At 36.3% G+C, this 27,603-nt stretch overlaps 1 protein-coding gene and 1 long non-coding RNA gene across 2 annotated transcripts in view; one reads left to right on the forward strand and one right to left on the reverse strand.

Moving 5' to 3' along the window:
• The window catches only part of FGF10 (fibroblast growth factor 10), a 79,495-nt gene extending 67,302 nt beyond the window's left edge, over nucleotides 1–12,193 (forward strand). The window contains exons 2-3 of the mRNA XM_045903629.3: nucleotides 6,508–6,611; nucleotides 10,541–12,193. Of these exons, the coding sequence (XP_045759585.1) occupies nucleotides 6,508–6,611; nucleotides 10,541–10,738 (302 nt within the window). The 3' untranslated portion in view covers nucleotides 10,739–12,193. The remainder of the gene's footprint in view (nucleotides 1–6,507; nucleotides 6,612–10,540) is intronic.
• Nucleotides 12,194–24,166: 11,973 nt separating this feature from the next.
• Nucleotides 24,167–27,603, reverse strand: part of LOC129045363 (uncharacterized) — a 400,949-nt gene continuing 397,512 nt past the window's right edge. Inside the window, exon 7 of the long non-coding RNA XR_008504989.2 lies at nucleotides 24,167–24,335. This is a non-coding gene — a long non-coding RNA (uncharacterized LOC129045363). The remainder of the gene's footprint in view (nucleotides 24,336–27,603) is intronic.

Raw genomic sequence — 27,603 nt, forward strand, 5'->3', positions numbered from 1 at the left:
TATCACAATTTTTACAACATAGGAAAATTATTATGTTTTATCATAGATATAAAAGATAAAACTAATGTAGCTTGTTTTAGACATAAACCTAAATATTTTTTGTTTCCCCCGAATTTTGCACCACATTTGTGTAGAATGTCACTCTCTAATGTAATGGAGAACCTATCAAAAAAAGATACTAGGATTTCTACACAAAACCTCATATCCTGTACTCAGAAAAAAACACTGCCAAGCCTTGCCCATAATTTCGACTCAATCCTAATCAGATTTCATATTAACTCATCAGTTTATTTTAATGGAGGTACTTAGAAGCTCTTTAGAGCATTCTACTTTCATAGTAGAGAAAGTCATTAGAGATAATGTTGATGTCCATTAGTCATCAAGAAAAACATTACATTCTTATTAGTAATCTCCATATATGAACAAGGAAGTGAATGAACTTGGGAGATGAAGGTGCCAAATTATTTTTTAAATAAATAATGTCCAAGGAACTGTAAAACTTTAGTCACCTAGAAAATCAGTTTATATGGAAATTAATCACTTTGTGTTGACTAATCAGTATGCTTCTCTAAAGTACTTTTGAAATCTAAAAATCAAGTGTTTGCTATAATATGTAATATGGAGACGTATTCAAAATAGGTAAAATGGTCTTTACCATTTTGCTATATTCAACTTTATTCAACAAAGCCTGATTTAGTGGAAAGAGAATGGGCCTTGGATCCAAATACCAAATCTACCATACCCTAGGTGAATGTATATTCACCAATTTATTTAATTTCTCCAAGGCCCAATTTCAACATGTGTAGAACATAAGGCTTACCTGATATATTTTGTGAGACTCAGATATGAATATTAAAGTATATGATACCTAACAGTCACTCTGTGTCATTCTTGATTTTTGTGCTATTGCTGTCTTTAAGTTCAACTCTACCCCAAATGGTGCTTTCCTTAGCCAAGAATGTTGCCTTGAGACCTCACACTCTAGATAGCCTTTCTGATCCATGTTTGAGACCTCTTTTCTCACAATTTTAATAATGAATAGTTGAAGAGACATACATATATTATTTAGAAAATTTAAAGGAGTTTCAGATTTGTAATAATTGCCTTTAGATAACAAATATTTATATTTTGTAATTCACTGACTTTTCCTTTAAAGAATGCTCATTTGGCCATTTCCTTTTACTTTCATTTTCATTTTATTTTGATGTAGAGTTATTATCTCAAGGTTTTACAAATATGACCATACTATATCAAAAGAAAAAAATTCTGGGGGTGCCTGGGTGGCTCAGTTGGTTGAGCAACTGCCTTCGGCTCAGGTCATGATCCCGGGGTCCTGGGATCGAGCCCCATGTCGGGCTCCCTGCTCAGCAGGGAGTCTGCTTCTCCCTCTCCCTCTGCTCCTCTGCTTGCTTGTGCTCTCTCTCTCAAATAAGAAAAATAAAAATCTTAAAAAAAAAATTTAAAAAAAGAAAAAAATTCTCTATTTAATGAATACTGAGTTTTCTTTTACTCAGCCAGTTGCTGGACTGATCATTCATTGATTCATTCAATAAAATAATTCATTCAATAAAAATATATTGAGCACATATTATAAATTATGTATGCACGTCCTGTTCTAATAAAAAGAAGAAGATCACTGCAATTGCTATGGCTCTTTGAGAAAGATACACACTGAAAGAGGTATGATCTCTGGTGATTCTCCAGACCACACTTGGAGCCATTTAGCACCACACGGTAGAGTATGGCCACATAATCACTAAGGTATATGGTGTAAATGTGATAACTCTGGGGAGTTCCATAGGCTTTTTTATATTAGGATATAATATAATATAATATAATATAATATAATATAATATAATATAATATAATATAATATAATATAATATAAAAGTGGGACACTTGACAACAATTCATGAGAAAGAGATTTAGTTTAGAGAAGTTAGGATTTGTGTATTACATTATACTAATCATAATATGTTTCAGCACATTAACTAAAACTATCAAACTATAGAGCATTATAATTTTGAGTAAAATATTTAGAGCAAAATAATAGATGTGACTGATTCTGAATTCATGAGGCTCTGACATTTACGGAGCTGCTTCCAAAGTTCACAAAAAAGTTTTTGAAAAGTACATTCCTCGCGCAGGACAGCACCACTGCTACTCAATGAAGTACAATCTATACTTTTACTGAGTGGTCCCCACAAAGTACGATTGGTGGGGAGAGCCAACCATAGCTCAAATACAAACTGAATCCTTTTCTCTCCCCGAGGCCTTTCTTCACTCCTTCATTTTTCTCTGCATAGACTATTTCTCTCAACTTTGCAAATTCTCACCTACTAAAATCCTACGCCTGACAGGTTCACCTCAAACATCAACCATCTTCAGGACAATAACTTTACTATTTAAAACCAAGACAATGTATTTTCTCTCTCATGTACCTCTTAGAATATTTTCTTTGTATTGTAAGTACTTTAATTATATGTGTCCTTATTCTACCCAGTTTTAAAGCTCCTTGAAGGTAAGGGCTGTGTCTTGTTTGTTTTTGCATCCTCCATAGTAAGAGCTAACACAAATCCTACACATTTGTGCTTAATACATTATTTAATTTACTCAAAGAATCTCTAGGATTTCTTATATATTCATGTTTTATTTATTTAGGAGAGGATAATGGGATTTTGCATTTGTTTTTTACATCTAGCTTTCCCTCTGTCTATATCCATTTTATTAAAGTTTTACTTGCCTTTTACTTTCTCCTGTTGTGTCATGAAAAAATGTTTAAGGAGAAAGTTATCATGCTGGCCAATAGTTTGTTTATTCTAATAGCCCAAAAAGAGAAGTATTCTTGGTCCAGGGTGATTGCTAGGGAGAAAATGGGTCAGATGCTTCTCTTCTGGAGAAGGATGAGAAGCATGAACTGGGAAAGAAACTTGTGAATGGCCCTTCTCAGATTAACTACTCAATGATTCATCAAAACATAACTCATGCGTTGGCAAGTTAAAAGAAAAGATGATTTACATGAAAATTGTGACTTCTAGGTTATTTCCATTTGGATTTCATCAGTTTGCAAAATCTTCCCCATTACTATGGTGATGATGCATTCTCAGGTAGAATGTGCCCATTAACAGGCGCTGATTTATGTTGCAATCACTTGTAATGTCGATAATCAAACTTTATTATATAGGATTTCAAATATAATTCAAAATAAACTTTAGAGATTGATATTATTTCCTTAAATAAATTTGCCAAATATTGGATCTTTCTAACATGTTTTTTAAAGTCATATAGTTTTAGATAAAATACTTCCTATTTGCCAAAATTCTTAGAGTCCATACAAGATGGTTGATACCTTAAGTATTACTTAACTCCCTAACCTCTCTTCTCATGACTTCCTGCCTTGTTTCTTGTTCTCTAGTTGATAAGTCAAACATGATTTTCTGAAAACACCACACTGTTTCATCTTAATGCTTTTGTTCATGTGTTCCCACCTTTCCCCTGGATGCTTCTTATTCAACCTTCAAAACCCAATTCAAGTCTCAGCTCCAAATAGTAAGTCTGCCTTGGAGCCCCAGCCAATATGGACTACTTTTATTTTTGCCTCTTTTATCTTCTATCTTAGCTCGTACTATCACTTAATATGTTTTATTGTAATTCTCTGCGTATTTGTCTTTTACTTCCAATACAGCATAGATTTTGCTCACGGAAAGCCGTAACTTACTTGGCTTTATGTTCCCATTTCCTAAAAGAGTACCCTTCTCCCCACAGGTCTTCCTATGTGTTTGAATTAAACTGTCCAAAAGCTCTTAAATAGATTTAGATACCACCTGGCATATTCATCTTTTAAGAGACATCAAAACTGATGTGGTTAAAACTTAATGTAAGTAATAGAATTTCACTACAAGAATATGTCTTCAAATTTAGAAAATACCTGACTTACATGAATAAGAAATATAATTTATGTTCCCTTTCATTAATGATATAATTTTCAGGAGTTAGTTTCTTTAAGTAACAAAACAGTACTTTATAACTTTTGAGATAATTGTAGATTCACAAAAATTGTAAGAAATACAGAGAAATCTGTATGCCTTTCACTTACTTTCCCCTAGGAGGTCATCCTTCAATTGGCATTTAATTTTGCATCAAAATATACAAATATAGAATGCTAAGTTATTAGTCCAACAACCATCAAGTAGAATTCTGGTTCTCTTTTTCAAAAAAGACTTTTATAAGCAAACTTAATCATCCTTACCAAAGGACAGAGAACACTGAAGAGGTTCTTCATTAAAAAAATGGACAAGTCTGCTACACTTGAGCCCCTCAGAAAGTCACTTTCATATTAACAGATGTTTATAATAAAGACAGTCATTGTTCATTACCACAAAATTATCAGATTATACTTTACTGACATACACAAAAAATTCTTTTCAGAATTTGAAAAAATCTTAAGTCATCTAGGTCTTCCCACTTTCTATTTCAAAGCATAGTGAACTTTTTCACACTAGTCTTAACTGGTTGCAGAGTGGGAAAATGGTTAATTGATTGATGAATTCTTTGACTATTGAGTTCCTGTTTTGTGCAAAGCAGAAAAATCCAGGGGTTTCCAAGCTAACTATACCATGTGCAATGCACTCTCAGAAATGATTGGTCAAGGATTTAGTAACATTTGTATCACGTTTTTCTTTTTGTCACCTTCAAAATCCTGCTTTATTCTTTGCTAAAATCATCCTTCAATGTTTTCATTCTAACAATTTTTGGTTACAAAAGCATACATAGGGAACAACTTGCAATTTACTGACAGTGCTTGTTTCTTAGACAAAGTAAATACAGGCCTAAATATTTTGCCCAAGATTTCAACCTCCTGCGTTGCTCTGTATCTTCTGTTTGTGACATAAAGTACGTTAGAGTCCCTTCCCTGATACTTAGACATTTTCCTCTGTGGCATGCCTATTAAAGACTGTTATCTTGATAAGTCATTTTGTCAGATGGTTTTCCAACAGGATTCCCTTGGGAGAATGGGAAAAGGTGGGGAGATATGATAGAGAGGTAAATAGAGATGGAGAGCGAAACAGTCTGAAAGCCAGAAGCTTAGGTGTTTGATCCATCATAACTGACCTCTGTCACTTTAGCATCTTATATGTGAGTTATATAATCTCATATCCTCTGTTTTTCATCTGTAAGTAAGAATAGCAATACCTTCTTAGAGGACTGTTGTCAGAATTAAAGAAATGAACTACAAGAAAGTATTTTTCAATATGCCAATAAATGGATGTATTTGTTTGTACCTCGAAGGCAAGGTAAAATATCGAATGCTTTCCCTGTAGTTACCTACAGACCTTTCAGAGAAAATTACCTTTAGATGCACCAACCAAAACATGTGTATGAGGGAAAAAGTTCTCTTGTCTATTAGTTACAAATTCCCTCAGTTTTCCATTCTTTCTAGGGGGAAAAAAAAGCCTTTAAAAATGCTGATGGATACTGGATATTCTCCCAACCCAAAGTGGTGATTTTGCTATTTTAAAGACAATGTGGATGTTGGGATTAGACTTTCTGTATCACAGAATGTCAACACATTTTCCAAAACTGAATTTATCAGTTAAATGTAGCCAAGAGATTTAGTTTATCTAAGTGTCCTACAAAGGAGAAATAGTTTACCACTGTTTTTACAGATTGAGGCAAATCTGACATATTATTGACATATGCTATGGATTTAATTTAATACCATAGTACAGATGTGTGCTCTGATAAGTTTTTGTGAAATCCAGGCTAAGATAGAGTTGTTTCAATATTTATGGGGTTGAAAATGCAGAGTTAGCAAAGGAAGCATTTTAATTAAAACAATATTTTTCTTTATATGCTCAGAGTAAAATATAAGGGAATTCTTTTAAAGACTTACTACTTGTTTCAATATAGTTAGGCACATCGAAAGAGATTTTTTTTTCCAATTTTTAATTTTTTTAATTTTTATTTTTTTTAAAGATTGATTTATTTGAGAGACAGAGAGAGAGAGTGGGGGGGAAAGGGGCAGAGGGAGAAGGAGAAAGAGAATCTTAAACAGACTCCGCGCTGAGTGGAGAGCCTGACACGGGGCTCAATCTCATCACCCTGAGATCAGGACCTGAGCTGAAATCAAGAGCCGTTTGCTTAACTGACTGAGCCACCCGGATGCCCCCAGTTTTTAAAAATCTACTAATTTTAGGGCGCCTGGGTGGCACAGTTGGTTAAGCGACTGCCTTCGGCTCAGGTCATGATCCTGGAGTCCCTGGATCGAGTCCCGCATCGGGCTCCCTGCTCAGCAGGGAGTCTGCTTCTCCCTCTGACCCTCCTCCCGCTCATGCTCTCTGTCTCTCATTCTCTCTGTCTCAAATAAATAAATAAAATCTTTTTAAAAAAATCTACTAATTTTAGAATGATCAGAAATTAAAACTCAATAGTTCTGATTTTCTCTTTCTTTCACCTAAATATATGTGACCCTTTAAATTTAGCGCTTTTTTTTATTGTATGTTTTAGGTATCCTAGAGATAACTTCAGTGGAAATCGGAGTTGTTGCCGTCAAAGCCATTAACAGCAACTATTATTTAGCCATGAACAAGAAGGGGAAACTCTATGGCTCAGTAAGTATTCTGCTTTAGTTTTCCAAGTCCGCTGCAGTAAATCATTACCAGAGTTTTGGACTGTTTCCCTCAGACACTGAAGAGCTTTGTTATCATTCTATTGCTAGTAAATAGAGCCACGGTGGGCTGGTCACCAGAGTTTCAAGAGCTGGCAAAGCAGCTCTTGCAACTGTGTAATTTCCTCTGTTGTTCACCCTTCAGTCTACCACACAGGCTGTTGCTGGCTTTCGTCAGTCCGTGCTCTGAACTGTTAACAGGTCAGACTCTCACGGAAGCATCTGGTCAGATTGGCACGGGTGCTGCAGACAACTTGGAGAAGAATCATTGAAAACAAAGATCTTAAATTGCATAGGAAACCATACACTGTGTGTGTTTTAGAGCAGAAGATAAAACAGGGGTTTGGTATTTTGTATTCTGTTAAAATATGAGATGGGGAGGCAGATTAAGAAATTCACCATTTGTGTGTGCCTTCAATCAACTTCATAATTTTATTTACCTAGACAACAGTCATTAGTTCATTGATGCAGCTGGTACCCAGCCAATGCTTTGGGTACATACATCTCTGAGTTTCATAGCAAGGATTAAGGAATATCACTTCAAAATGTGCAAATAACCTTATTTTGTTGATTAGCATAAGGACAATTGCACTGCCTGCCTAGACCAGCAGCTCCCAAACTTGACCACAATCACTGGGAAGGATTTTTTGATACATTAAAGCTGTGATAAGATCTAAGAATTTGCATTTCTAACAAGGTTCCAGGTGTTCCTGATGCAACACTTTGATAACCCAACTTAAGAACCACTGGTCTGATTATAGTATAGTCTTATATTTCATTTGTATCAGATCCACTCATAACTGGGGAGTTGGGCACACACACTGTGGGCCAGTCCCTTTGTCTGGGGTAACTGCCTTTTGCATGGCAGGGGGAGGGACGTGGTTAAGGGAATTTTAAAATTTTCCATTATGTGCAGCTCTGCTCATGAGCCCAGGAGAGAAATGGGCCATTTTTTTATTATTTTTTTAAAGATTTTATTTATTTATTTGACAGAGAGAGAGACAGCGAGAGAGGGGACACAAGCAGGGGGAGTGGGAGAGGGAGAAGCAGGCTTCCCGCGGAGCAGGGAGCCCGATGCGGGGCTCCATCCCAGGGCCCTGGGATCACGACCTGAGTGGAAGGCAGACGCTTAACAACTGAGCCACCCAGGTGCCCCAATAATGGGTCATTTTAAAAAGTGGTACCATTCAGGGGTTCACAGCATAATCACTTTTGAGGCATTTTTTATTTTCTTGAATGAACATGTTTGAATCCCTCCTTAATCTACTATTATCAGAATCACTGGGTAAGAGGACCAGGTTTATATTCCTTGCAGAGATACTAATACACTTAGTCAAAACCAAAACTTTAAAGTCAGATCAACACGAATTTAAATTGAGAGAAAAAAAGGTAAACAATTTAAATTGCAATAAAAGATTGAAATAACTTTTAATTGATAAAGTATACCTCTTTAAAAAGGTGGCGTCAGAGAGAAATGGAGAATTCTTAAATGAACAGGGTCATAAAAATATTTAATAACCTTTTTCTTCTATCCCAACACTACTCGCATACTGTGTCTATGCTTCTTACTAAACTCTAAGATGTATGAATAATTTCATTGTTTCATCATTTCTGTATCTAAAGTAGATGCCCATTGCTTTCTATCATAGCACCCCCTTTTAGTTATCTGCAATGAGATTTATCAGAAATTCTCTCATGAATGTGTTTATTCTTGACTGCCTTCCCCCAATAAATTGTGAGCTTAAATTGGACAGGGGCTGCCTTATCCCACACTATACCCTCAGCACTCAGATCCACCAAGAGCATAGCCCCAAGACCTTTCCTTTTTTTTGTTTTTTTTTTTTTTGACTTTCTTAAGTATGACTCGCCTAAATGCTGTAAACACATAGATTCCTAGGTCCCTCCTCCAGAGATTCTGATACATCTGAGCTAAGGTATAAATACTAAAAAAACACCTGAGATTAGGAATCTGCTGCAGGTATACCTCACTTGGAGACATTGTTCTAGGGGCACATGGGTGGTTCAGTCAATTGAGCAAATGACTCTTGGTTTCAAGTCAGGTCATAATCTCAGGGTAATGAGTTCAAGCCTGGCATCAGGCTCCGCACTCAACGGGAGTCTGCTTGAGATATCCGCACACGTGTTCTGTCTCTCTCTCAAATAAACAAATCTTTAAAAAAAAAAAAAAGAGAGACGAGAAAAAAATAAATAAATAAAAAAAATAAAAAATAAAAAAAAAGAGACATTACTCTATAAATTTATTTTGGAAAGGAAAAATAAGTATCTGCTGCTACTTTTCTATACACAGCTCTGTTGCAAATATAAAATCATCTCAAATAACCCCAATCCTCCCACAGTCTCTAAACTGCATCCCCTTTATTAGAATGAATATGATTATTCACATAAAAAAAATCACTGCTTTGAAGCCATATAGTTTTAGACAAACTATGTTTGTGATCGTTCTGATAATGTTCAAAATGATGATCTAGTTCACAGAAACCCAGATACTTAAATATACACACATTCAGGAATTGAGAATTTAGTAAAAAAAAAATTTTTAAATCCCAAGGTGAGAAAAACTGCCCAGGAGAGGCCAACTAAAAGATCCCTACGATACTCTTGGTTTGGATTGGAAAACATAGAACCAGAAGAGCAAAATCCCGTATTCCTTAGCTTCTTATCTGCTTTAATATGGATATAAGAGAAGAGGGACATTTCTTTTTTTTTTTTTTTTAAGATTTTATTTATTTGACAGAGAGAGACACAGTGAGAGAGGGAACACAAGCAGCAGGAGTGGGAGAGGGAGAAGCCGGCTTCCCGAGCAGCAGGGAGCCCGATGCGGGGCTCGATCCTAGGATCCTGAGATCATGACCTGAGCCGAAGGCAGATGCTTAATGACTGAGCCACCCAGGAGCCCCTGGAGGGACATTTCTAAAGCCAGAGTTTTGAGATTAGTGGTTACTCTTCATCAGTAACTCCAGAGAAAGATACTGGATTTATGGAATGAAGGAAACATCAATTCTTGTCCCAAAAATCCCCTTAAAACACATGGCCACTTGAAACAAAGCCAAAGGACTATGGCTATAGAGTGGAATTTCCCAGGACCAAAGTCTCAGGTTTATACAATAAAGGCAGTGATAGTCACCATGTTTGTAATTTCTTTGATATGATAATTCACAAAGCAAGGCATTCCATGTCCTAGTTTTCAATCATTTTAGACCTCAGAGTAAATCTATTAAAATTCCAAGTTATGGAAAATTGTATATTATCTACCAAAATAGAGAAATCTAGTATTTGTAAAAAAGGAAAACTTCCCCCCACTGTTCCCTGGCCCTCTTGGTTATCTAGAATGATTATGATTTTGTTATATGATCTGCTTTCTTACCAATGTGGGTGTATTTATTATGGATTTATAGGTAAAGTTTGCAAACTTGATAAGCCCAAGTTTTTTCTGTAATTCTGTTTTCCCCATGAGACCCCTGGTCATTATTCTGAAGGAAAAAAAAAAAGGATTATAACACTATTCTTTATCATTGACTCATCACAAATACCGATAGTGGAACCTTTGCTTCTTGACAATCATTCTAGGCACTTAAGCCATGTCATATTCAAAACACACCAGCTTTTTAAAAGGGCCCTAACATGTGGTTATGATGATCAATTAAAGTGAATCATGAGCCTTCAAACACAGAACCTGTTTTGTGGTTGTGAGTTCTACTCTTCTACTGTTGACACCACACATTAAGTACACAACTTACGTACAAATGGCAACAGCAAACAAAACTCTTGCACTGGAGTTCTCTGGATGGTGTGTGTCAAATGAAAGTAAGTATCATCATCCCCAGAATAAAAGATCTTATTTTCCCCTTGCAGAAAGAATTTAACAATGACTGTAAGCTGAAGGAGAGGATAGAGGAAAATGGATACAATACGTACGCATCCTTCAACTGGCAACACAATGGGAGGCAAATGTACGTGGCATTGAATGGAAAAGGAGCTCCCCGGAGAGGACAGAAAACACGAAGAAAAAACACCTCAGCTCATTTTCTTCCAATGGTGGTACACTCATAGAGGAAGGCAAGGTTTGTGGATGCAGGAGAACCAAAGGTTCTTTTGCCAGGACTAGTTGGTATTCTTCATGAAGACAGTAGCTCAAAAGGCAGAGACATACTGCAGATGTCAGATGTCTGCTTGCTTGAACAAAAGAAGTCTTTGAAGGTTTTGTACTCACTGCTGACATATGATGTTCTTTTAATTAGTTCTGTGTCATGCCTTATAATCGAGATATAGGCAGAGTTACATGGGATGGAAGTTATTCCTAAGCAAACAACATTGTGGCTGGGTTTTTGGAGAAGTTTTTGTTTCTGTTCTTGTTTTTTAACCTCTGAGCTAGAACTTGAAGGACATGGAACAATCTGTTGGATCGTCGGGAAAGTTATTTATGGAATACGAACTCATATCAAAGACTTTCATTGCTCATGCAAGCCTAATGATTCAATGAGCAGTAAGACATGCAAGCATTTACTGGAAAGCACTTGGGTCACATCATATGCACAACCAAAGGAGCTTTGGGCGTGGCATCATGGAAGAGTTGGATAAGAATTAAAAAAATGTAAACATGTTAGTGTTAAACTGTTCTAACAAAACAAATAGTACGGTATGCTTGTGCATTCTGCCTTCATCCCTTTCTATTTCGTTCTAAGTTATTTATTTAATAGGATGTTAAATATCTTTTGGGGTTTTAAAGAGTATCCTCAGCAGCTGCCCTCTGATTTACCTTTTCTTTTTCTTCAGCACACCACATGCATGTTCATGACAAAGTGTTTTTAAAACTTGGCAAACACTTCAAGAATAGGAGAGGAGATAGGGAAGCAGGGTGAGAGCCCCATGTGCTATGAGTTAACTTAATATCACTCCTGCAATAAGAACCATCCACAATAAATATGACAGTGTTGTGGCATGGCTTGATGAGAGATATCTGCCATCGTTTAAAAACATCGATCACTCCTAAGGCTTCCTTTCATAAAAAAAAAATAGACCAGAAGGCCAAATTCTTCTCTTTCAATACACTAATGGGGCTCTAAGAATATACTAAAAGAAGGAAAATTGTTAAATAAATTTTAGTAGCCCAGCCTCATTATTTCCCAACGATTTTTTGCCGTGTGTCACGGTGGTAAGTGATGAAGAGGCTGTCTGCATATATAAGAACCCTTTATAAGTCCCACAGAGTGCATTTCCCCCAAAGGAATTATCAAGGAATTTGAAGTGTAACTCTCCCAGGGGCTTAAACTGAGCAAATATATCCTCGTATATGTGTAACCATATACTGAAACCTGTTCGAGCTGTATGATCTAGTCTTTACAAAACCAAATAAAACTTATTTTCTGTCAATTTAAAGAGCTTTGGAAGATTCCATCATGTAACCATATCAAAATTCATTTTGTTAGAGCAGGTATAGAAAACAATACATAAGAGTATACCAGTCATCATCACATTGTATTCCAGTAAATAAATACATAAGCCTTATTTGCAGTGTCTGTAGTGATTTTTTTTAAAAAGTGTAGAAAAATATTATTTGTTTTAAATACTTTAAGTGATAACTATAAGATTATATTGATGCTGCAGTTTTATCTTCATATTTCTTGTTTTGAAAAGGTCTGTTTATTTTTATTGTTCGGACACAGTATTTTGGTACAAGGGAAAGATTCACTAAATGTGTCTTTTTACTAAAGTTTAACCTCTAGAAAGGCTGGTGTTTTGTGATCTTCTCTTATAACTTAATTGTGTCAATGCTTAACCAGCACTTCCAGTTAATCTGTTATTTAAGAATTAGTTTTAAAAGAAACTTTCCCATAAAGTCATCCCATAAAAGATCTTACTTATTTTTCATTCCTTAAAAAAGTTGGGATTTCAAAAGATACATATTTGAGGCAGAGAGTTTTGGCTTATGGCTAAAGTTGCATTTGATGGCACTTAGCTTCCAACTTGCTTCTTAACAAATCAGATTCTAAAAATGTTTAATTTTTGTGGTTGGAATCTGTATGTGAAAATGTAATTGGTAACTGAGTCTGAGACCTATAATGTTATGTATTGCTATCAGAACTAGATTATCTTTGTTCTTTTATTTTAAAATAATAATTGCACCTGACACACGAACACAGACCACCCAAAACCAAAATTAAATGTTTGGTGAGACAAATATAGGATTAGATGACTGCATGAACAGCAAACAGGGCACAAACTGGATTCGTATTTCACATAGCCATTTAGATTACCAAGGAGACTATGTGTAAACAGGCATCATTATCGGACTCCAAACACTAAAACAGCTTCTAGCAAAATATATCAAAGCTTGCAGAGCCAAAAATAGAAAACATCTCCCTCACCCCCACCCACACCCCAACATCACACACACACACACACACACACACACACACACAGATAAGGACAAAAACAGTCTGGTAAGGAGAAAGGAGATTCTCCTGCATTTAAAAACGGCATCTTGCTTGATATTGAAATAGAATTCTGGTCCCCTTTGCAGCTGGATTGTGCTACTGAAGAAAAGGCACTTCCAGCCCTGAATAGTGTATGTTAAAAAAAAAATCATGATGATTTTGGGAGCTCAACCTCTGCGGGAAGTGTGGCCCCTGGCCACGATGTCAAGGTCTGTCAGCCACAAACGTGTGTCCATCTGAGCGCTGGTTCCGAGGAGACTCCTCATAAAGATATAGAATCCCTCCCTCCTCCTACCTCCCAAAAGGCTGAACAGTGTATAGTATGTTACCTTTAAATAAATCAATAAAAATGCTGGGAAAAGAAAATAAAAATATTGTCCTTGTTTGTTTTATTAGCCTATACCTAACTACACCTGGTAATAAAAAAAGAAGCTCAAGTGCTCTATGCATGGCAGGACGTGGTTAAATACCCCACAGTCCCAAACAACAACAAAAGAAAAAAAAAATCACTCAAACATTTGTAAGTTTCCTTTAATGTTTTACATGTGTGAGTCAGCTATCCTTACTCTAATAACAACCAAATGCTTTAAGATTTTTCCTAAGTTTTCAGGTCCACCTAGCTTACACAGTGGATAAAGAAGGATGAATTGAAAACAAGGATGGCTTGTGAAACAATGAAAGACTTTTGGAGGAAAGCCAGGAGGCTGCAAACTCTGATTTCAAGAGGAGAGAGTAGGCCAATGAATTTGATTTGAAAATTAGAAAGAGAAAAGTATATAGTTATGCAAGCTGGGTCCAGGGCCCAAGCAAGGTTTTGGACACTATCCAAATTGATCAGCATTAATGCTGCAAAATTCCAATAATTTGGATGTTGTTAATTCAGGATTTATGATTATTCAGCAAAAATAAAATTTACCTTTTCCTTATCAGTGAAGGCTCTAGCTGATCCAAACTTCGTTTAAATAAAAATATCTGTAGGAAACCAGGAAATACTTAGAATACGTGGTACATTAGAAGTAACCCATTTAAGGGGTGCCTAGGTGGCTCAGTTGTTAAGCGTCTGCCTTCGGCTCGGGTCATGATCCCAGGGTCTTGGGATTGAGCCTTGCATCGAGCCCTGCATCGGGCTCCCTGCTCAGTGGGAAGCCTTCTTCTCCTTCTCTCACTCCCCGCTTGTGTTCCCTCTCTCTCTCTGTCTCTCTCTCTCTCTGTCAATAAATAAATAAAATCTTAAAAAAAAAAAAAAAGTAACCCATTTAATGCAAACAAATGCCATGTTGATTAAGAATTCTTATATATTTCACTCGACAGGACTTTTGCAACTTAAGCAAAGCAGTTAAGAAAAAAAGGGGAGTATTTTGTAAGGATACTGGAAAGAAATGGGCAGGTCTGAATTCCACCAGAACTGGGACATGAAGCAACTAAACTCTGCCTCCTCCCAGCACTCATTTCCTCTTACCTCTGACTGGCTTTATTTGCTGGGCTACTGCTTGACACCAATTTACATCTTTCCAACTCTAAAACCCAAAACCTCTTTTTCTCAAGATCCCCAAATGGAAACATCCTAGGTGTGACTGTTATTGGCCAGGAGTGGATAGCATCCCAACCTCTAGAGCAAACAGTCTGACAAACCATAGGGACACTGGGATTGGCCAGGTTTCAGTCACATGACCACAGAGCTTCAAGGTGCAGATTTTGACAGCCCACACATTTGAAGAAATGAAGAATAGTGTACCAAGGGAAGGGCAGTGCTGGACAGATCAAAAACAAATATGGTTCTTAGTTACCTCTATTTAAATGAGACCACTGCATGGAGCACTGGGTGTTATACACAAACAATGAATCATGGAACACTACATCAAAAACTAATGATGTAATGTATGGTGATTAACATAACATAATAATAAAAAATAATAAAAATAAATGAGATCACTGACTTAAACATTTACCTTTTTTCAAAACACATATCATCTAATCTTATCTTTTTCGCTAATTCTAATTAGCCTTCAGCTAACTTGTTCAAATCAGAGACATCTCAAGATGTTTTTCTTTTATGTATTTTTTATAAGGGAAAGATTGTATTTGTTTTGTTTTGTTTTGTTTTAAAGCCAAGAGAAGGGCTCTGAATGTAGCCAGGATCACTATAATTCTGCAAACTTTATGGAATAATAATTGAGATGAATGCAAGTTTTCACTAAATCAGAAGGTAATCCTGCTAAATATTAAACTATACCATAGCGACGTCAAAAGTATTTCTTTACCTCAAAAGCATGTACCAGTATTTTCAAGTATATCAACATGTAGACAAAATCTGCAACTCAAATGCCATTCATTTTTTTAAATGTAGAATAAAAAAGAAAGAAAAAGAAAAAAACCTGCTTTATGTCTTTTACTACGTCTTGTATACATTCACAATGAGACAAAAGAAAATTCTGTAACATGCATTTCTCTTTCACTGATTAGAATAAAACACAAAATGCCCTTGCAGGTGAATAATCTCCTGAAAATACCTTTACAAATACCATGTATTAGTTAAAATGGAATAATCATGATCAAACTAATGAGATCAAAGGAACTGGTCTCGTTCCTAAGTGGCTAATAATGAATATTTCCATGTGGCTGCTGCACGGTATCAGCTAAGGGCAACAATTCTACACCCAAAGACAACAGCCATATGTCAACCATATATGCATGTGGCATGTATTATCTTACACATTTTTATTATCCTCCACAAAAGAGCCTATGTTCATTTTTTAATATAGGCAATTGCATCCTCTAGAGATGAGCACAGCAAATGAAGAATCAAAACATCCCATGTTCCTCATTACAACTGTAAATTGAACATATGCCTTCGTACAACTTAGGCAGTGACCCCAGCTGTAGAATAACCAACTACAGTGAGGTCTTAACCCTCCTGAAGTTTGTTTTTAATTACCTTATACACATTGTAAATGACTAAATAATCTTACAATTTTCTAAATTAGTTATCATTTCTGTGCTCAATTTAAGCTGCTGACAATGCAAATATTCCCAGGTCTTTCAAGGAGCAGTAAATTAAAATCAGTGTTTCATAGGTATTATAAAAAAAAAAAAAAGACTGCTTTTTATGGTTTTCAGGTTAGAGGTCGCTTATCAATTCAATTCAACAACAAAAAAAAATATTTTAACATCTGGTATTTAACCACCAGACTTTTCTATACCCATTTTTTTCAGTGATATGATCAATACGTTCAGACATTAATAGTATTTAAGCCAATATCTTATAAAACCAATATAAGAAAAAATCTGGGTTTTGGGGAGCTTTCCAACTGACAAAAGAAAAACCCTGAAAAATGACATTGCGAATAAGTTCAAACAATATCTTGTTTTCCTGATAAACTGGTATTAAGTGTAAAATGCATTTTATGATGCAAGCTTACCCTCATGCAGGAAACAAATGAAATTTAATAGTATTTTTAATAGTATTTTTAAAGTCAGATCAGACAATTTTCCTTTTCATCTTACCCTGGGAAAGTTCTGCATTCCGTCCTCTAAAATCTCCTAAGAAATAAGCAAATAACCACATATCAACTGCAACATCCCCATTCTTAACTCCAGGTGATATTAAATAGCTATGTGAAATCTATTTTCTTATTAAACTCACAAGAAAAGAGACTTTATTTAGACCCATACCCACCTTCAGCTGCTTCAAACAAGTAAAGACACCATAGTAATGTTAGTAGAGATTGTTGGAGGCCTCTAGTATTGGGTGCCTGGAATTGCTATTTTTACCTTTCTGGTTTTATTTATTTTTTTTCATTTCTATTTCTCTCTATGGTTAGAAATATTTGCAGATGTAATTAGTTAAGGCCAATTGAAACTAGAGTGGACCCCTAATCTAGCATGACTTGTGTCCTGATAAAAATCAGAAACTTGGGACACAGACATGCACACAGGGAGAACACCACATGAACACAAAGACAGAGATTGCGGTGAGGATTCTACAAGCCAAGCAACACCAATGATCACCAGCAAACCACCAAAAGCTCTTCACTCACAGCCCTCAGAAGGAACCAACCCTGCCAGTACCTTCATTTCAGACTTCTAGCCTTCTGTACAGTGAGACTATGAAATTGTTAAATCCACCCAGTTTGTGATACTTTATTATGATAGCCCTGGGAAACTAGTAAAGAGTCTGTAACGTAAGGCCCACAGAACTCACAGTTAGGAGGATGTCTGACACATCTGGAATCATAATGCTTTCATGTGAATACACAGAATTGTTTGACACCAACCTTCATATCAAACAACCTTAACCAACGCCTAAGCCATGTCACTGCAAAGTCTAATGTACGGTTTTGCTCAATAAATCTTTACTTAACCCATAGATTTTTGGAGTATCCCCACAATGTCATACTTTCCCCCTAAATTTTGTAGTTTGCTCAATGGCCCCAAATATGATAGATTCCAAAAACGACACTTGACCAAAGTCTCAAAATGCTAGTTAGATGAAACTGGTGTAAGCCAGAAAACTTAGTGAGGAACAGACATACTTTCAGGAGTTCTGTTATTTTTAAATCTTGACCTTCCTTGTTTACTAAAGGAACAACAAAAACAATCAAGTTAGGACACAAATACAAATCTACATATGGTAGCCCCCATTAATTCCTGATAATTTATGACAATTTTAGGAATTAACATCTCAGTTATTTTATGTGAAATATTTATAATTAGACTATAAAAGAGACAGAACTACAAAATAATGGAATTGGCTAATATATTAAAATTTATACATCTAATGAATATTGCCCACTTCGGAGAACATTAGACCATATTTATATTAATAATATTCTTCATCTTAGAAACCAAATGTTCTCAGTTCCTACCTCCTTTCAAGGGCATGATTTGATGCAAGTCACTTTCTATTCCACCCCATCCATAGCAGGTTACACCAGAGATAGCTACCTGTGCTCACGCAAATTTACAATCCTAGCTTCCATCTTTGCAGTCTTAATTTTCCCAGTAGAATTACACAATTAGCTTTTGAGTCCAAATATATCACTGAATTGGTTCCTATGATCCTACAGTGGTGCAACCATAAAATGGGTAGCTAATAAGCGTTCCCCCTTCTCCAAAAACCTTAGTAAATCCATCCAGAACCAACAATGTATAAAACAAGGAAATGTTTGTGTTATGTACCCAAAACTACAAGGATCTTCTGTAAATATAGTCACATTTGCCAAACCGTTTCTCCTAATTTGTTTATTCCCCCTCCTTTGATTATTTACCATCTGAACTTCCATGTTCTTATGTACATCTAGTAATCAAATAAGCAAGAAGCCAACATCAAAACAGACATCTGCTATGGAGAAAAATGACTCCAGGATAACCCAATGCTAAGTCAGTGCTGCACAAAACCACAGGAGCACTCAACATTCACAAATCACAGTTTGGTTCCGGGATACAACGTAGCCCCATCACGGGAAACCTTGTTCAAGATTTGTCTCCTGTATCAAATGCAGTATATTAGCTGAAAGGTTGAGCTCTCTCATTCTGCTTTCAGACCCTAACTTTATAATTGATAAGACTGAAGTTCAGTTTCTTTACCAGAGCTCAGTGTAAGGTAACAAATGCAGGTCTCCTGATTCCAAAATCACTTTTCCCTCCATTATATGGACACTTTGCCAAGAAAGAAAGAAAGATATGAGGACCACACTATTTACAGCCCAATGTTTTGTTTTGTTTCAATGTACTTTGAAGGATAATGAAGGTGTTTCCTTTAGTGACACATCTCTCTTAATGGATGTTTTTTTGAGAGGAATAGCATACACTTCTGAATCAGAGAGAGATCATTTTTTTAATTGATATTTATTTATTTTGACAGAGAGAGAATGGGCAGAAGCAGGGGAGTGGGAGATGGAGAAGCAGTCTCCCCACTGAGCAGGGAGCCCGATGCAGGACTCGATCCCAGGACCCTGGGATCATGACCTGAGCTGAAGGCAGATGCTTAACCAACTGAGCCACCCAGGCGCCCCGAGAGAGATCATTTGTAATCCTAGCTCTTCCACTCTCTGGCAGTGTAAACTTACAAAAGTTATCCCATTTAAGATAAAAATGAATGAACAAAAAACTTGAATAATAATTCCTAACATTTGGAACACTGGTAAGGATTGAATATTCACATTTGTTAACTGTTTTGTATAATGACTGGCAAGCAATAAGTGCTCAATACATGTTGACTTTCTGCCCTCTCACTGGTCAATTGTTAATATTTATAAAACATTTCCTAATGTGCTAAAATAATGACTGGGTCACTTTCAAAATCTCCACACTTACTCAAGAAGATTACGTCATTACAAAATTTCAGGTTTAATTCATGTATTATTTCATTCTTCTCCAGAAAATCTTTTTCTGACCATTGACTAGATCATCAGTGTATATTAAAATCATGCTTCTCTCAGCACTGTTGATTCCTGGGCTCTGGGCCAGCTCATGAGGAGGTACTTTGGTTATGAAGTGTAATTTTCTCACCTGAAAAAAATGGGCTTTCTGAGGCATCAGAATGAAGGAGGCACAGATAATAAAAAAGAACATAAGCATGGACATAGCTTTCTTACCTCGGATATGGAGATGCCAACGTCTATGGAAAGTTTGGTTTGAGAACCAAGAGGGATTGATGTTTTAAAATATTCACTTGGAAGAATAAACACCATGAGCACAAGGGTTTCCAGTAAAATTATAGATGCTTTAGTATAGCACTGTTTTAACAATATTTCAGCTTTTCTTCCACAACTAATACAAAGCCTCACTTTCCTAGAAAGTGAACACGATAACTATCCAGCCCACAGTGAATAGGGGGTACAAAAAAACACACAAAATATTTTTCATATCTCCACTGTGTAGCCACCTGCTTTCTGTTACATGTCTAATCCTTTTGCAAATAAATTGGGAAATGAGGGAAACTATGCCTATCTATCCTCTTTGTTTCCAAGTAAATTGGTTAGCTTTTAGAATCCTGCATACTTAATGGATGGTACACCTGCCCAGATCCCCTTTTCAGGACCTAGGCACTCATTCCCTAGGTGCTAAAGGCAAGTTGCCTGCTTCCTCTGGTCCCTGCTGTGGCAGCCAACATCCAAAGACAGCTCAATGTCAGGTATAAAAGCCTGTCCTCTTGCTCAGTTGGGAATAAGGGTCATCCCTTATTTGACGGGTCGTCCCTGTGGGATCAGCTGAGACATCTGTTGTGACTTCATCTCAGATCAACTTTTCTTCCCTTTGCCTAGAGCTGTTTACTTCACCTCTCACAGGTGTTCAGTCTAAGAGCACTCCCCCATAAACTTCCTACGTGCAAATCTCCATCACAGAGTCTGTTTCCTTTGGAACTAGTTCTAAGACTTCCTGTTAAGTATAGTTTGTTTGTTTTTGAGGTAGGGACTATTTGATAAAACTGTAGCAAAACAACTAGCCCTTCTTCTGAATGATGGCTGCCTCCGTTTTTAACTTAAGTAACATGTGAGTTTAATAAATCCACTAGAGAAACCTAAGGACACACACACACAACACTTCCTAGGAACAAATTGATGAAGAAAGCAGCAATTTTTAGGACTAGCTTGGACAGAGCCAACAGCATAAGTGATTAAGAATGGGTTTGCCAATATAGTTTCAGGATATGAACTAGAGGCCCATGGGCACTGAGCTAAGTGCCAAAATCATGCAGAGGCAAAATGGCAATTGTCTAAAAATCCTTCCTTTTTTATTTTATGAAAGAACCAGCAGAGAGAATCTATGATAGATGCAGTTCCGTTGTGGAAAACCTAAAGGTTAGAAAAGTATACTCAGACATTTTTAAAGGAATATTCCTAAATGTTTCCTTACAGGAAAAAAAAAAAGTCAGTATAAAATGAGAGATGTGTAAGTATATGAACTTCACTATAAGAAAGTTCATTTCAGTTTACCATGAGTCCAGAAAGCAAAGGATACTATTTTCAAAACTAAGAAAAGTTCCAGATCAGCCCCTCCAAACAGTTTCTAAGTACTTGTATTTTTGTAAAGAAAATCACTGATAACAATTTGCTATTATTTTTTCCCCAATGTGCTATGTTGAAATTCCATTACAGAGAGACTCAAACATCATTATCCAGGACAATTCCCTATTATTATGTTGGAAATGGAACTTAATTTTAGGTTTTCAATTCCAAGTCCTAAGTGGGAACTAAATGTCACAGAACAAAATGTCACGCAATGAGATTGGATACTCAAATATGTGACAGTAACCAGATGTTTCCCTAACAATTACCACATAGCAAAAGCCAGTCAAAGAAATGAGGTACAATGCTTCTCACAAGTCAGCGGGCTTCCACATTGTTATGTGGCATGCTAGTATTTGCCAGTTTACATTCTGATGAGCACACCCTGGATGCCTCTGAAGAAATACAGAATATAAAATATGGTTATTTCTGTGAAAGACTTTTTTAAAGAAATTACTCAAAGAAGTCTCAAACAGGGCAAATCATAGTATCGACAATAAAATCCAGGTTCTCATTAAAATATGAAGCAAACAGAAATAGGTTCCTAATCGTTCAACTAAAATCCTTCTCACCATCATCCCTGCCCTAACGCTCTCCCATTAGCTACTTTGCCATTTGTGAGGCATGAGAAAAAGCAAAAAGAAATGGGATTTAGGAGACAGATGTTCAGCTCAGAGATGAAGAAGCAAAATTAGAGCGGACCGAAGAACATGCTGCCCTCCACCTTGGATACTATTTATGTCCAGATCCTGAGTCTCAGTCCTTGGACTGGCCTCAACATTAACATAAAATTGGAAGTTTCAGGGAGCAAGTGATTTGTTTTAGGACTGATATCCCTCTAGCCTCTTGATATACAGTTTCAATGCTGTGGGAAAGTGGTGGCCAGTAGTGAAACCAAAGATGAAAAGCAGAAACATTCTTTAAGTCCAATGGAGATAGATACTCAAACCTCCATGAGACAAGGGTAAATATTAGTTTAAGGGACTTATTAGTTTAATGGATTCGAGAAAATATTTCAATAACCCAAGTCAGAAATAGGATATAGAGAATACAAAGCATTTGATGTAAAAGCAAACTTAGATTAAAACAAATCTTAGAGATAGTCATACGGTATAACAATTTTACCCGAGAAAACATAAAATATATTTAATTCACCTTATATGTGCAATGTTTCTTTTCTGGAGGCTCTCAAGGATTATGTAAACTAGTATATTTGTATTAATATGTATGAGTTTAACATAGGACAGGATAACAATTTTGGAAGTGTTTAAGTTCTAAAATGTATCCTTAAAAACTTTTTCAAAAACCTCACTCTTCATTATATCTAAGATATTCCTGGGCAGCTAAAACACAATATAGTATATATTGGGTGGTTTTTTTTTTTTTAATTCTGAGTTTGTTAGCAAACCTTAAAATATAAAAGTATATAGTGTCCCTCTTTGTCTACTTTCACAAAAATAATCTTTGACGAAATTTGCATTTGTCTTCAGCAGTCTTGGTATGCAAAATGCAAGAAACAGGTGACTCCATCAATTTGGAGAGAAAAAGGCCAAGATTTTTCTATGATTTCACACAAATTTTAACTTGGTACATTTGTTTTAACTGCTGAATGGCATTCCATTTTATGAAAATAACATTATTCATTTATTCATCTATCCTCAAACCGATGCACATATAAGGTTGTTTCTAAATTTTTATAACCACTGATGCAGTGAAACATCTCATACACGTCCCTTGCTGTCCAAGGTCAAAAGGCCTCTTCAGCGTGTAATTAGAGATGGACTCTAGGGTTTTATCACCTTTGAACTTTCCCACATATTGTCAAGTTGCTCTCCAAAAGAAAAACTTCATTTTAACATGGTTCATGTTTTCATGTCATTTTCAAGAGATTCTTCCCCATCTTAATGTTATAAAGCTTTTCTTATAATTCTTTCTAAAGGTTTTGAAGATTTCTTTCATATTTAGATTTTCAATTCATGTGAACTTTTATTTGTTATAGTGTAGGATATGGATAAAATTTTATATGGACAGCAATTGGTATCCCTATTTATTTTCAGGTCCACCCTTGTCATATATACATATATTTTTCATCCAAACCAAAAAGGTTTTGAAATTAAAGGGGGAATTATTAACTAATAATGCTCAGACAACAAGCATAAGCAAAAACTGTCCCAGGCAAACTGGGACATACAGTTATTTTACTCATAAACCAAATTCAAATATGTGTGTGGGTCTATTTTTTGACTACTTGGTTTCCTCTGTTAAAGCTTATCTATTCCTCCAGCTGTAACATACAATTTTAGTGATGAGGTTATAATGCCAGATAGTTTCAGGCCAATTTTAACAAAATGTTAAGAAAGACATGATCTGGGCGCCTGGGTGGCTCAGTTGGTTAAGCGACTGCCTTCGGCTCAGGTCATGATCCTGGAGTCCCTGGATCGAGTCCCGCATCGGGCTCCCTGCTCGGCAGGGAGCCTGCTTCTCCCTCTGACCCTCCCCCCTCTCATGTGCTCTCTGTCTCTCTCATTCTCTCTATCTCAAATAAATAGATAAAATCTTTAAAAAAAAAAAAGACATGATCTTACAGTATAAAACTATTTCATATAAAGTTCAGATGGGGCGGGGGGTGCCTGGGTGGCTCAGTTCGTTAAGCCTCTGCCTTCAGCTCAGGTCATGCTCTTGGGATTCTGAGATCGAGCCCCGAATTGGGCTCCCTGATCAGCGGGGAGTCTACTTCTCACTCTGCCCCTCCCTCTGCTTATGTGTGCTCTTTCTCTCTCTCTATCTCAAATAAATAAATAAAATCTTAAAAAAAATAAAGTTCAGACTGGGAATGGTTATTTTCAGCACATAACACTGAGAAAGATTAATATGTAGAATATATCAAGAACCCCTACAAATTTCTATGAAAATAAAGAAACCACTTCATATCCATCAAATTAGGAAAAATTGGAAATTCTGGTAACACTAAGTGTTGGAGAAGATTTGGTGAAATGGATAATCTTACATACTGCTGGTGTCTTGTCAAACAGAGAGGAAAAAAGGAGAACAATCTACTTACCTTCTTCATCGGAAATGTTCCAAAATGTTTCATGGCCCTTTTTATTTTACGTGAGTTTTCAAATCAGCTCATCTTGTTCCTCTGAAAACTGGTTTCATCTGAGTGATTTTTCTGCTCTCAACTGGCCACATCACAGTTTATTGCTGAGGAGAGTACCAGTGAATTTAAATTATTGACAATGTTGCTTTATTGCACGAAGGGATACATGTGCTTTACTACACTAAGGAATACAGATATGGCACCATGACAGTCGTGGTGGAAAGGTGCTGGGGGGGAACTGTGATGTGAGTGACAGAGTTCAGGTGCCTCAAGCTGTCCTTTAGGATCATGGTGGTCATTATTTTTGAAACCCTTAAACTTATATTTTGAGATACTTAAGATTTCACACGCAGTTGTAAAAAATAACAGAGCAAGAGCCTGTGACTCTTTGAGCTAATTTCCCCCAATGGTAACATCTTGCAAAACTGTAATACAATATCACAACCAGGATACTGGGATGAAGAGAGTCAACATATAGGACATTCTCATTACCACAAGCCTCCCTTATAATGCCACACCCACTTCCTTCTCACCCCCCTGCCCTTAACATCTGGCAACCATTAATCTGTTTTCTATTTCTGTGGTTTTGTCATTTCAAGAATGTGATATAATGAAATCATATAGCATGTAACCTTTTGGAAGCAAGGAAAAGCAAGAGAGGGGGTAGGGAAGGAGAAGAGAAATAGGAAGCATCATTTTGGGATTTTGACTGAACTGTTAAAAATGCATAGCCTAATTAGGGGGAATTTTTTTTTCATCAATCGTCTCCTTCTCTTGTTTCAACAGGTTTCTACCTCTTCTTCTGCATTTAGGTTTCCTCCTTTGTAATTGCATCCCTGCCAACTGTTCTGACAAATTTGTGAAGGGAACAGTCTGATATTCTAAACTCATGTAGCAGAGCCCTTCCAGGTGTACTCCTAAATCTAAATGGTGGAATAACAACTATTTCAATGTGCTGGTTACTATTTCTTTCACTCGCCAGCTTGTGATCTAGACTCAGTAACAGAATTTCTTTCTTGCTCAAATTCTCAACATGCCTTTTACTATTTCCTCCACGCTCACTCATCTCCACCACATTGTTCTCACTGCTTCAAATACACAGGCATGAGGGTACTTCAGGACCTTTGTGCTTGCTGGTCCTCCTTTGTGAGACTCTTCGTCCAGAGTACCTATATGGCTAACTCGCTCATTTCAATCAGGTCTCTGCTTAAATGTTACTTTTCAGAAAGCCATTCCTAACTATTCTACATAAAATATTTTTGTACATGGATTCACTTTTATGCATGGCACTTAATACAATCTAACATATTGTATATTTGCATGTTTATTCTCCACTGGCATTTAAAGTCCATAAGAAAAAATTCCTTTTGTTCACAGTTATATCCCCAAAACTTAGACTAGCTCCTGGCATATAGTTGGCAAGCAAACATTCGTTGGGCAAATGAACAAATAAATGATAAGAGGAATTTTCACCCCCTTCGGATGCTTGTATATCCCTAGTGATGGGGCCCAGGGAGATCTTACTCCTGTGTATTTTTAAGGTAGGAATTCAGAGAAAAGGTTTGGGAAAAAATCACAGAATTAACAGCAAAACAAAGAAGAGAACCCAAGCTTCAGGATCCAAAGCTTAAATTCAAGCTCTCCATGAATTCTGACACTTCTCTACTTTTACATTATTATCTAAATGTTATTATCTGAAATTCTTGCATCTGTTCAGCCCACTAGAAATTTCACAGACAGAACTTTTTTAACATAAAATTTATAGCAGGAGTTGGCTTACTCAAATCAGGTCTAAATTACCCCAAGAACAAGCCTTTCCCCATAGTATTTTGGCATTTCCCCTCCTGGCTCCAGTCAGATCCCAGAAGCCAAAAGGTGTTCCAAAGTGAAAAGTAACAGGAAGGAAAAATTAACCAAACTCTTGAAGCTCCCAAACTACTGGTTTCAAGTTGCATTTGCATTTTTGTATGGATCAGTCATGAGAGATGAAGGGAAGGGTTATTATTCAGTCTGAGCATTCAGGTTTGAGATCATTTTGTTGTTGTTATGTTTACATGGAGTTTCTTTGTTTAAATCTCCCTGGTGTCTTGCTGACAATTCATTTTTAACAAGGTCCTCCTTCATGTATATTTAGATAATTTCCTGAATGGGAGCCAGAACACATTTAACATAATCAGAATGGACCTAATTAAATGGAGGACTGATGTCGATCTTTCCAAAATACATAGAAAAGTTGTAAGATTTCTTTTTAATTGAGCATGAAATATGCAACAGATTTGTTGTCACCTATGTAGAATTACAGATTCCATAAGTATATGTGATAGTGTATACATACATATACAACAGTTTTCAAAGATACAGGAAAATAAAAAATAAACACTTTTAGAAAATATTTTACGTGTAGTTGTTACGCAGGTCAGCCTAAAACCAAACTTACCAAGTTTGAGAAAGAACTACCTTCCATTCCTTCCGGTAGTATGAAAGTACATTCACTATACAATGATGAAAATCATTATCATGTCTTGCCTCATCTCATTATTGAACCCCTCCATGCCCAAGGTAAAGTAACAACAAATTTTTTCATAAACTATTTCACAGGTTTATTAAAGAACTGGCCTGAACAATCTCAGTGTAGTTGAGACAATATGGGTATTGGATCTGACATAACCTGCATTCAAATTTTGGCTTAGTCATTTAGCTGAATTTAAAGGAGGTTTTCTCATGATAAAATAGGGATTGTAATTCTTCCCTGGAAGGTTATTATAAAGATCTGAAACAATGCACACAAAGCTCCTAGCACAGCTTCTGGCTTCCAGAAAATGCTCAAGAAATGCAAAACTAACTGACTTGACCCCTAAATTTTTCAAGCCTGGCTTCAAAGTAATGACAAAAATTCATTTAAAAAAATGAAATTCACAATTCCATGACTGATCACTCTCATTTTTCTGAGGTTTTCCCTCTCACCTCTTTTCATATGGCTATTTCTTCTCCTGTGTTGGAATTACAGCTAAATATAATTTTATAGTTTTTTTTTAAAGCCTATGATTTAAGAAGTAGGAGAAGAAGAAACGAAGAAACACAGGAAAAGAATATCCCTTTGGGGGAATTACTGTTGTTTGATGGTCTCAAAGTCTGGTTAGACAAGTATCTTCACATTTATATTCACACTCAGTTAGAATTTTCTTTTTCTTTCTAAGCAAATGACCACTGCGATCTAATACCACGGTCCTCAACCTGGGATAGTACAGAGGAAAATCATATGTATGCATCAACTGTGAAAAAGTTTGTGAATTCTTCATCTCTTTATGTTGCATTAACAATCACTAGATTAATTCACAGGATCTCAAAAGTGGAATGTACAAAATTATCTGT

This window comes from Mirounga angustirostris, unplaced genomic scaffold (genome assembly GCF_029215605.1).
Source record: "Mirounga angustirostris isolate CCGP_5_RB_7025 unplaced genomic scaffold, mMirAng1.0.hap1 SCAF_7, whole genome shotgun sequence".
In the NCBI taxonomy this organism is placed as follows: Eukaryota; Metazoa; Chordata; class Mammalia; order Carnivora; family Phocidae; genus Mirounga; species Mirounga angustirostris.